Source organism: Manis pentadactyla, chromosome 13, assembly GCF_030020395.1.
Source record: "Manis pentadactyla isolate mManPen7 chromosome 13, mManPen7.hap1, whole genome shotgun sequence".
NCBI lineage: Eukaryota > Metazoa > Chordata > Mammalia > Pholidota > Manidae > Manis > Manis pentadactyla.
The window spans coordinates 100,966,086-100,977,694 of NC_080031.1; the positions used below are offsets into that span (position 1 = coordinate 100,966,086).

At 51.1% G+C, this 11,609-nt stretch overlaps 1 protein-coding gene across 1 annotated transcript; it reads right to left on the reverse strand.

Annotated features, from left to right (window-relative positions):
- Window positions 1-826: 826 nt before the first annotated feature.
- On the reverse strand, window positions 827-11,609 carry HBEGF (heparin binding EGF like growth factor). The gene is made up of 6 exons (XM_036896593.2): window positions 11,292-11,609; window positions 10,932-11,105; window positions 7,615-7,792; window positions 2,416-2,571; window positions 1,773-1,863; window positions 827-1,422 (listed from the first exon to the last, which is right to left on the reverse strand). The coding sequence occupies exons 1-5, from the start codon at window positions 11,335-11,337 to the stop codon at window positions 1,791-1,793; spliced, it is 627 nt and encodes a 208-aa protein (XP_036752488.1). The 5' UTR covers window positions 11,338-11,609; the 3' UTR covers window positions 827-1,422; window positions 1,773-1,790.

The following is an 11,609-nucleotide window of genomic DNA, read 5'->3' on the forward strand; positions in this document are numbered from 1 at the left end:
TGGCTATGGAGTAAGGATTTTCTTTATTTGAATTGCAAAGTATAAATATGAACCAGGTTTGGAAATACAGGTTGTAACAGTTCAGAAATGGCACCAGAAACTTCCAGAAGGGACTATGACAGCATACCTTTGTAGTTTTAGTGAGGTGGGGTTGGTTTACACAGAAGCCCTCCTCACCTCCAAACTTCTCTGTAGCAATCGATAGGTTACTGATTACCAAGAACAGTCAGCTCCAATGTTTTCTGTTCTCCTCAGCCTTTTTCTTGGCTAATACCTTCTCTAGATTACCCTCTGCTGCACAGACCCCTGCATGGAGTAGCACCAGAAGAAGAGCAGGAGTAGAGAAATGTCTTACACCAGGGAGAGGGAGTTCCCACCCTGTGGGCCTGGGGCTATGGTGGAAGAGGGGCCAGGAAAGCTGCAGGCAAGGAAGCCCGACCTCTTAAGAGAGTCAGCAGGGAGAGGACACAGGGAAACACCAATATCTGTTACGTGTTGACATCAGCACCTTGGGCTTTCAAAACACAAAATGTAGACAAAATTGCCTAGGCAAGACTGCAGTCCAACTCATAGAGTGGATCTGACAAAGTTAACTCTTACATCCTGACCATACCGACTCCGATCATCGAAGATGTTTGGAAATTTGGACAGATGATAGATCACTATAGATGGTGACAGAGCCATCTTGGATTTGCAGCAGGGGAGTGTGATGCTGAGCCAAATGGTGGGGGATGCAGGGCGGAGGGCCAGGAAATTGCCCAAGTAACAGTCTAGGCACTTGAAATATTATTGTTAGATTGTTAAAAACTAAATAAATTAACATACATAGAATAAAATAAATATATAATTTAAGAGGCATTTTACAAACAACAACAAAAAAAATAGTTGTTATTTTTCCATCTGGGTAGAAGTCCCAGAATTCAAAGTTCTCAGGCTTAGGGTGTTTCACAGTTAGCTCATGAAATCCAGCTCCACAGGGTCCAAATGGCAGGGCCCTCGGTGGCTTCTCGAGTACATGGCTTCTCAATCTTTGTTACTTTTTTCCCATCTACAAACGTTTCATTCTTCCTCTCCTTCTTTTTTTTTCAGGTCCAAGATCCTGGAGCATATAGAATTTAACTGGCATCTTAATCCAGAAGATAAGTGTTTGAACAAACTCATGGGGGGCAGTAGGGTTGGGTGGAGGGGAATCAGAAGGGCACGAAGGTTCTTCACGTTTGCTTTCTTCTGCCCCAGATCCTGTTGGACATACTCTGTTTGGCACTTGAAGGCTCTGGTATTTTGGCAAAGCAATTATGGGAGGTCCAATCTAGATAGCAACTGGGGACAAAGGTGTCTTCATAGCTAGTTGTGAAGTCCTTCGCCTCTGCAGAGTCCGCGATCAGCCTGTGTCTTCTCAGAGGTAGCATCCCCAGCCAATTCCTAAAGCACAAGAGGAAGGCAGTTAAAGCTGGAGCCAGTCTTAGATTTTTGGGAGTCTCCCAGGTCCAGTTTAAGTGGAAAGGTCATCTGGGAAAGGGTAAAAAGGGGTGGGGATGAGGACAGCAGAAGCTGTCCTCTCAGATCTACCTCCCTTCGGTATCTCTCCAGCACCTCTCATCCTAAGTGGAGATAAAGCATGGATGGCCTTTCTGAAAACAATTCTGCATTGTGACCCTGACTCCACAGTAGCCTGTTCCCCAACTCCTAAGCCAAGAGAGGAATTCAGTATCCCTTAAAAGAGATGCAGGAAAGGTGAAGATGGCACCACGGGGCAAAGGGGGAGCCATTACCTTGAGCACAGGTCTCTCTCAGTGGGAAGTGGTCATGCCCAACTTCACTTTCTCCTCATTTTCCACATCATAACCTCCTCTCCTGTGGTACCTGAGGAAGGAAAGTTTTGTGAGCAAGTTCTGCCTGCTACACCACGATGCAGGTCCCAGAGAGGGTTCTTCTTAAAGGACACTGCATGGTGGTTCCCTCGACTGCTCAGAGAGGCCCAGGGGGTAGGGCAGCTCAAGAGACCTCGGGTCAAAGGCCCAGCTGCCTGTCTCTAACAGCAGGCTACATTTGCTAAGACCTTTCAGCTCATTTGTACAAGCCTCACAACATCCTTATGGGAAGGTAGACAGAGATTACAATCACCGGAAGATTATGACCCTTAGAAAGACAGGTGACTTGGTCCAGGTCTCTCAAGAGATGAGCTGCACTGCTTGAAAACAGGCACGGGGTGCTTGACAGGTCTCCCCCACTTGAGAACATAGACCCTGGATCAGAAGCATGGCTTGAGGTCCCAATGCCTCACAGTGGGAAGTGTACACCAACTTGGGCCTTAACCACCAGAGCACACACTACCACCATGAAAAGCCAGCCAGGAGAAAGAAGAATGGACGTGAAAGAGTGCAGGCAGAGCCCCCAGGGGCTCCCAACACACACCTAAACATGAGAAGTCCCACGATGACAAGCAGACAGACAGACGACAGCACCACCGCCACCACAGCCAGGATGGTTGTGTGGTCGTAAGTATATAAGCGATTTTCCACCGGGAGGCTCAGCCCATGGCATCTCTCTCCGTGGTAACCCGGGTGGCAGCTGTTCAAGAGAGAACAAAGCAGAGACAAGCTTAGTGGTTTGGCCTCTCTCTCTTGGCAATGGCCCACCTACAGAAGCCGAATCCCAGTCCTCATGCCCTCAGCCTATCAGCCCCTGCCCCTAATCTCTTCCTCCAGCCTTCTCTGGTAGGAGGCTCTCTGAAAACCCCTCTGAAGTCCTGTGGCCTCCCTCACTCCTCGCCCTCCACCCCTCCCCCGCCCTCTGCTTCTCTGGCCTGAGATTCCTGCTCCAGGCAGGGAAAAAGTGAGGGAGGACTTCAAGGTCTCAGCTAGATGTGCTCCACGTGTGGATGATTAACTGCATGTGTGCAAAGACATTCTTTAAGCCAGTCAAGAGGACTGGGCCCCAGACTTAGTGGGGTGAGGGGATTCAGTATCACTCCCTGCAGTGAGGCCCCTCAACATCCTGACCAGAAATAATCTCAGCCTTCCCCATCAATGCTTCAAGCGTCCCTCTCTGCCACTGCCCAGCCTATTAATAGGTCCTGTTCCTTTGCCAGGAGTCATTTTTCTCAAGTTCCCTTCATTTAACTCCCAGCGCCTCCTGGGTGCAGGACTCAACTTGAGAGTTTAACCTCGGCCTTTGGCCTCTAAACGCTGGGCTAGCGGGCCTCCTTCATCACAGGACAAAGCAAACAAACCAAGCTAACCTCCTGCCCAGCTGTCCTGCCAGAGCGTGGAAGAGTGTCAGAAACAGCCCCTTCGCTCTTCTCACTCAAAAAATAAATCAGATGGCGCCTGCCTCTTCTAACACAAATCATTTCCTACAAGCTCTTAGAAGATTTGGAAGTGCTTACAGTTGAACGAGAACATTCATGTCCCTTCCCTTATCTGAGCACCCAAGGGACCCCTGACACAGGAGGGAGCCCCACGGCGAGGGAAGGCAGGGCAGAGGTATGGACTTGGATCGCCTGACTCTGAGCTCAGTGTGCTCCCCTCTGCCCACAGCTGCCCACCCACCAGCCAGGCGGGGCAGCGGCACTGTCTGCCTGGGGACTTGCGGCGGAAGGAAGCACTGAGAACCTGGCAGCCCCCCATTCTGAGCTGCGCCTTCCCATGGGAAGCAGGTTGTCCACCTGGTGCCTCCCAGCAAAGGATCCCTTCTTCCTACTGAGACACCCTGGGTAAGAGGACCTTTCCAGACCTAGCAGCAGCAGGGGGCCAGGCTACCCCTTCCTTCCTGCCCAGCGCCTCTCCCTGCCCCAGCGCCTCCTGGGTGCTTTGGGAAACCGCCTCTCTGCAGAATAAATATAGGTCAGGCTTACTATACACACAGCAGAGCACCTCTCCGTGCATCTGTCCCAACTACCCATGTGGGCAAGAACTGCCAGGATGTAGGGGAAGTTCTAAGGAGCGCCCCTGGGAAATCACTTATGCTCAGCAGTTCACAGCTTAGAAGACACTATTCTTATCTATTAGCTCAGTTGAGACTCCCCGGTAGGCAGGGACAGCCGCATTTTACTGACTGAAAGACTAAGATTAAGGGTCAGAGAGATTAAGTGATTTACCAAAAGTTGCACAGCTAGGAAGCAGCAAGACTAAGACTAGAAATCAGTCCTGGTATATCCAAAATTTATGATTCTTTCCACTCTGAACAGGGCAGGTTACCCCAAGGAAACATTTATCTGATGCGCTGATGGGTCCGTGAGGGCTATTTGTCCCTGATCTCTGACCTTTTTTTATTATTATAACTTGAATAATAACTAATAATAAATCGCAAACATTAAATGGCTCACTCTGAGCCAAGTACTCTGTGCTAATTGCTTTACAAGAATCATTTCATTTACTCTTAAAAACATGTCTGTGAAGGAGTTACTATCCTCTTTTTAAAGATGAACAGACTGAGGCTTAACTTCACAAATGATTGGTCCTGGGTTATAAAGCTAGTGACTGGTTAAGCCAGGACTCAACCCAGCAGACTGGACGACTTCAGAGACTGTGCCCTCCTGGGGGGAGGGAAGCCGGAGCTCAGTCTGTTTTCCACTTCCGGCCCATCTTTCAAACCCCACAGGTAGTTACTCAGATGATAGAAATAAAGCTTGGCCTCAGAGTCCCACGATTCAGTTACATAATCTCTCCACCCCCATCCTGAGTCAAAAAGATAATAATGCAAACACCCTAATATTCCCCCCCTCCCCCTCCCTTTGCAGACAACTCCTGGCTTCCCCAGGGAAGGAGGGGTGAATGAGCACATTCCAGGCATCCGGGGTGGGGACAAGATCAAGTGTCTTGCTCAGAGCCAGCGACCCATCAAACTGGCACATGTTCCTCCTACCCACGTCTGTGGCCCACTTCAGAACTCTTATTACAATAGAAGCAAGATCTCTCCAGGGTCCAGCCATCTTCCAAACTGGGTTTCTCCACCCCTACCCCAGGGGTGGAGAGAACTTGGAACACAGGAGTTCTAGACTGGTTCTGCTATTATTTCTAGACAGGTGATCTAGAGCAAGTTACTTATACCTTTCCAAGCTTTGATCTTGTGTAAAACACAGGAATAATAACCTCTCTAGAGAACTGTGAAGATCAAATGATATAATATAGGTAAAGCATTAACAAAAGACCAAGCCCCACATATGTGTGAATTATTATACAATCTGACTCCAAAGGGTACGCCCACATCCTGAAGAATGGGGCACCAAAGTCCAGCAGAGCCAAGGAAAAGGGGGTTCACCACTCTTTCTCAGCATCTGGACAGTGAGGCCATGTGAAGTACCCCCAGGCCCGTCTCTCTTCCAGCTCTGAGTCCTCCTTAGCCAACTGCCCCCAAGTTTCCTCCAGCCACAGGAAACCTTGCAGCCAATCTGTGGGTCAGCAGCCAGTCAGAAGCCCCAGGAAACTGCTGCTCTTTGAGGGCAACTTTTGGCTAATGACACAAAAGGGCTTTCCTGTGGATGGTGGCTGCAGAGGGCTGGTTTAGGAAGCCAGCTAGCCTCAGGCTCACCACAGCAGCCTGGACACACCCTGGCTGATGGTCTGGAGGCAAGGAGGAGTCACAAAGGGCCCCAGATATAAGTGCCTAGATGCCACACTCCCCCAGAACCAGGAGCTCTCTGTTGTCTTGCTGCCTTCTGCTCTGAATACCAAGGGATCTAGGCAGAAGGCAGCCAAACTGGACAAAGAACCCAGTGCCTTGAAAATCTGCCTGGAAAACAGTATTCAAATCAGATTGCCATGCTCGTAGGCTAGTAAAAGGTTTAAGAGATCTCTAGGATAACAGCTGCCCTCTATAAAATCCGGCTCAAACTGTAAGGACCGACAGGGAAGAGGGGTGCAAGCCAACACCCAGGATAGTCCAGGAGCCTGAAAAGCATGTTGGACTGAAAGTCAGGCACCTGAGTCCCTGTCCTGTTTCCACCCACTTATTCAGCTGTTGATCTCAGGCAAATCACTTCCTATTTCCTGGCTCCAGCTTCCTCATCTTTCAAGTAGAGAGAGCAAGCCCTGCCTACCAGCAGGGGCTTTTGAGAATCCTAGGACAGGACTGTATCCCATCCCCAAACCTGGTGTTCCCTAGGCACCAAGTAGGTGCTCAATACACACCTGTTGAGCTCAACTCATATTAAGTGTAAACTGTGAAGCTCTGGGGCAAAGGACTAGGCATTATGGGTATCATCACCCTCCCTCCAGCCACTTTGGCCCCGGACACCCTTAACTAGGTTCTCTGGGCTTAGGTGGTCAGTCACTCCAGGACAGCAGCTGAGCAGCGAAGTCCATCCACCACCACCCTGGACCTACTTGGCCCAGACAGGCTCCTAGTCTCAATCCATCTTGACTGCTCTAAGAGTCACTGACTCCGCCTGTGGTCATGATGCCACCTTATAAATTAAAGACAAACATTTCCTGCCCTGTCCCAAGACCCTAGAAGGATAACATGGGGACTGTCTATGTCACCCATAGGCAATCCCTTCAATACTAACCTCCCGACAAGGATGTTATAGGAGAGGAAACACAAGTGGCCATGGACATGGTGAGGAGTGAGGGGGTCTGTCTGCCAAATGGCAAACGCATGGCAGTTCTGCTACATGAGCTCAGATGGGATAAGGAAGCTTTAAAAGCCAAGGGATCTGTGGAAGAGACGCCAAGCAGCCAGCCTTCTTGACAGGCTGGGAGGCAGTGTGCCTGGCCCTGCCCCGAGTCTCCAGGTCACAGAGCCTGCCTCTCCATGGGACCTCGTGCCCAGCAGAAGAGAGTGGATGTCTGCAGCCTGATGCAGGTGTTGGCCTCAGGCATAGTGGTGACATTACGCCTGCCAGAGAGTGTGGCAGTATTGTCATCCCTGAGGGACTGCCAGAGCAGCCATTTACCAGGTTGGACTAGGGAACCCACACCCCTGGCCAGGGAAGGGGTGGTGCTGTCTGACCAGCAGCTGATGCCTACTGGGTTGGGTTCCGTTTACCATTAATGTTGCATAAAGAAAGTGTTTTCTCACCCGCATGGCTGAAGGCCAATATCTGCCATGCCCTCCACCTCCTGGCCCTTGCTGGGATGAGGAAGAAGTGGGGAGGGGCCTCTACTCCCACAATGATCTTGCCATGCCTCAGAATCAACCCACATCTGCCCACTCATGTGCACATATGTCTGAGCATACACACACCTGCACGGTGTATGTCTAATGCTGCCTGCACAGCTCGGGAAAGAGGCCACAGGAGCTCCACTCCACCCAGGAAGCCCATTTGGCCATATTTCCTACTGGCTTCTCCCATCTGAAGTAGGGCATGAGGCAGAAATGAAGGACCTGCCTTCAGGTATCAGCGCTCCTAGCCACATGCTCATTTCTGAGCAAGCAGGAAATGTCCCCAAGGATGAAAGAGCGTCACAAACCCACGCCACAGGAAATTGCATCCTATGCAGGGGGAGCTCCTTCCGCTGACTAAAAATATTTCCCCTCCTCCCAACTTCCACTCAGAGGTTGAGAAGAAACTGGGTGGAATTATGAATTCAAGAAACAGTGATGACGAGGAACAGCCACGTGGTTGACGAAGAGTGTGCTGATGCGAGGCAGCCCTGGGGAAGAGACACTTACACACAGGAGGGAGCACGGAGGTCCTTTACGTATTTGCATTCTCCATGGATACAGAAGTCTTTGTATTTCCGAAGACATGGGTCTCTCTTCTTCCCTAGCCCCTTGCCTTTCTTCTTTCTTTTCCCACGATCCTCCTTGCTCGGTGTGGCCAGAGATTGTGGCTTAGAGGAGAAAGCAGCTGCAGGAGAAAGGCACCCGGTTAAGCCTTTGACTCTACAGGAAAAGGAATCAGAACAGCACAGCCTCTGGGAGGAATATGTGCTCTCTTTGACCCTACCTGAAGTCAGAGCCTTTGGGAAGACCTCTAGTCTAGGGTCTTGCAAGGGCTAAAGGAAGATTGGGGAGAACCACCAGAAAGCAGTGGACAACTAGCAGTTAGGAGGTTCCCAAGGAAGGCACTTTGCAGACTCAGTATAAAAACCTCCTTCTAAGAATGCTAGCTTCTGTTGAGTAATTGCAACTGACCGGGCAATTCTACCAACCTCACCCCCACCCCACTGTCCATCCTATCTCCTACTCTCCTACGCCCACTTGGTTCCTTAAATAAGCCTCATTTCCTGATGCTGCATTCAGGAAGAGAGCGTCAGAGATAAAAATTGCTTCTGGAGAAGGTACTTGGAGGGTTTGGGGGGGTAGCAGAAAACTCGTAAATAAGAACAGTGCCCATGTCCAGATGGCCCCCTCTGCGGTACCATTAGCACCAGGGTACTCATGAGTCCAGGGCGGAGCCAGGCTCAGGGACAGCAAGCAGGCCATCCCTGAGCAATGCTTTGCTTTTTTGACTTCAAGCAAAATATTTACCTTGCCCTTTGCACCTTACTACTTCTCTCAAGGGTCCATTTACATTTATCCCCAAATGTTCTGTTTATAGATCTCTAAGATAGGAGTACAGTGTATACAGGGTAGAAAGACGGAAAGTAAGGAGCTATCCAGAAGGAATGGAACACAGTGATTCCTCCATTCTCTCCACACTTCAAAGGGGGGAAAAACAACCTCACACAGACATCTAGCTGGGACTGACCGTGGGCTATGCCCATCAACCCCGGGAGTCTGATGCCCGTCCCCCTCTCCTCTGCCCCCAGCAGAGAAGAGGTACCTACTGTACCTTGGCTGTGGCCATGTGTCTGACAGAAGGGTACACATCATACATTATACATACTAGAGATCTAGGATGCTCAAGCTGGAAGTGACTTCAAAGAATATCATGGCTTTCCATTTAAGATGAGAAATTTAAGGTCCCAAAAGGCAGTGACTTCCCCAAGGTCATGCAGGGTTGGGATCAGAAATGTGGTCTCTGTACTCGATATGCAGTGCTCTTTCCCAATACACCAAGCTGCGTCACACACCCACTTCCTCTCTCCCGGAAAAGTCTAGAGCACCTGGGATGTTGAGCCAGGAATGAGACAATGAATGGGCTCTGCAGTCAGCAGACCTGGGCTCCAATTTCAGCCATGTGATATTGGGCAAGTTGCTCAATCTCCCTGAACCTTGGGGTTCTTGGTACAAAGTGGATAGCAGGAGCTCCTATCTCAGAGGGTTGATACAAGGATTAATTAACCCATAATAACACATTGAGTGCCTAGAATACAGTACACACTTAATAAATGAGAACAGTTACAGCTGACCCTTGAAAAACACAGGGTTTAAGGGCACCAACCCCCAACATAGTCACAATTCTGCATATAACTTCGACTTCCCAAAAACTTAACTAAACTACTAATAGCATCCTGTTGACCAGAAACCTTACCAATAAAATAAACAGCTAACACATCATATTTTACCTGTTATATGTACTATATGCTGGATTCTTACAATAAAGTAAGCTAGAAGGAAAAAAATGTTTTTTCAAATTGTTGCAACTCTCCAAAAAAATTCCCAATATAGTTATTGGGAAAAATCCGCATATAAATAAACCTGAGCAGTTCAAATCCATGTTGTTCAAGGGTCAATTGTATTTACTTTAGGTGATAGGATCCCCAAACTTGAAAGATAGTCTTTGCACAGCAAAGCCAAGAGCAGGGGAGCGAGGCAAGGCAGCAGCAATTCCCCAGCCCCATTTCCTCTGGTGCTGGCCTGGGCACCTTCAGAGTGCAGAAGGTGAGACAGATGCTCAGAGAAACCAGTGACCAGAGCTGTGGTGAAACTGAGGCAGGAGGGCCAAGCCCATCAGAGGGGAGAGGAAGAGGGTGTCAGGGTGAGAGCCAGGCTCCTGCCAGGGAGAGGGAGAAGTGAGTCAGGTCTGCAGAGGTATGAGAAGCAGCCATGTGGGTGGAGAATGAGTCACAGTCCAGCTCTGCCCAGCCTAGGAGGAAGGGGCCAGGAGAATCCAGGTTGCTCAGGCCAGGGGTGACCCTAGAGGGCCACTGTGAGAGGATGAAGGCTAGGAGCCCATGCTCAGCTTTGGAGCAGACCCTTGGTTTATACAGAGATGGCACCTAAGGGAAGATCTAGGTAAGGAGGAAGGGTGGCTGAGAAGCAGGTGGAGATAGAACAGGTGGGTAGCTTTCCAACCAAATATAGTCATTCCGGGCTTCCAGGGCTCAGTCCCTGCTCCACCCTAAAGAATCGCTGTATGTGGCTGGGCCGTGGAAATGAGTGATGCCAAGGGCTCTGGACTCTGCCCTGTGCTTGCACTCAGCCACATTCACATTTGCTGGTTGGAGGATTACAACTGGTCCTTCCTCCCTTGGAGTCTCTTTCAGGGACTCTAGGTGGTCAGGAAGTCTCCACCTTTGGGTGGGATTTGCAGACAATCAGCATTTCAATATAGCTTCCTAGGGACCCAGTGTTCACCATTCATAGCCTCCCCAGAAGGGGCTGGCTTAACCGGGGAGAACAAGAGTTCCCCATTCCCCTGTTTCCCCAGCATGGAGACAGGTGGATGGAGGAGACAAACACTGCAGACCTACTATGCGCCTAGCGCCTCCACATCTGTTATTGTATACATAATGGTCATTTGATGTGGGAATTAGGACTTACTCTCATTTTTACATAGAAAATCTATGGGAAGCATCTCAACCATTCCTTGTCCCTATCAACCAGCCTACCTCAGAAGAACGTACGAACCCCAGATACGTTGCCTGTCTCAGTTTGCCCGTAAGTGCCCAGAAGGGCAGCAACTCAGCCTATGACACCCAAGGGGAAGACAGCGGGACCCATATTCCAGGAGCCTCCAGTTCGCTTGTCAGGCCGAGCAGCTTTTCCTTGAGGTCCTCCATGAATAGCCCCAACCCACGGGTGTGCCCAAACAGCACGAATCCCAGAATCGTTTATTCTTCCACTGCCCACCAGGGTCCGAGGGCAGCCCCCACACCCACCTCTGAAAAGGTCCAGGTCTGCCTCTTGCAAGCCCAGGACTTCCCGGCCCCCGCCGCCTCCTGGGGGCAGCAGCTGGTCCGGAGATTCGGTGGGAGAGTCCAGGTTGCTGGTTTCGGCCGCCAGCCCTCTCCGAAGCCGCTCCAGGCTTTCGCCAGTCACCAATGCCGAGACCACTGCGGGTGAGGGGCGAGGCCACATCAAAACTCCCAGCCCAGAACCCTGGTCTCCACGCACCGCTGCCAGCGAGTACGGGCCCCACCAAGTGGCCCGCACCGGGGCCGCTGCAGCGACCTTCCCCGGTGCCCCCAGCTGAGCGTCCCCATCCCCCCGATCTCCGGGGGCGTCGGCAGCCCTCTTACCTGCAGCTAAAAAGAGCTTCAGCACCACTGACGGCAGCAGCTTCATGGTCCCGGGCCGTTCGGAGGCGGCGAGGCAGCAGTCACTTGGCAGGAGGCGGCCCCCGGGCGCTGGCACGGGAGCCGGAGCGGGCAGAGCGCGGGAGATTTCGCCGGGCACAGGCTGCTGCCGGCCTCGGGGTGCAAGCCTGGCTGGAACTGCGTGGGGCTGGCGGCCGCTGGGCGTCTGTCTGCTCACTGCGTCCGTCCGTCCGCCCGCCCGAGCCCCAGCGCCTTGGTCAGGATGGCCAGCCGCGCACCGCTCTCTCGAGGGACTGAACG

Bases quoted from the DNA above. Each gene is read 5' to 3' on its own strand.
- HBEGF (XM_036896593.2), bottom strand. From the start codon at position 11,337: ATGAAGCTGCTGCCGTCAGTGGTGCTGAAGCTCTTTTTAGCTGCAG. The intron at 2,572-7,614 runs GTAAGTGTCTCT...TCTCTTGAACAG, and splicing joins CTCCGTGCTCCCTCCTGTGT to CTGCCACCCGGGTTACCACG. The intron at 1,864-2,415 runs GTGTGTGTTGGG...TTCCTTCCTCAG, and splicing joins GTGGGACTTCTCATGTTTAG to GTACCACAGGAGAGGAGGTT.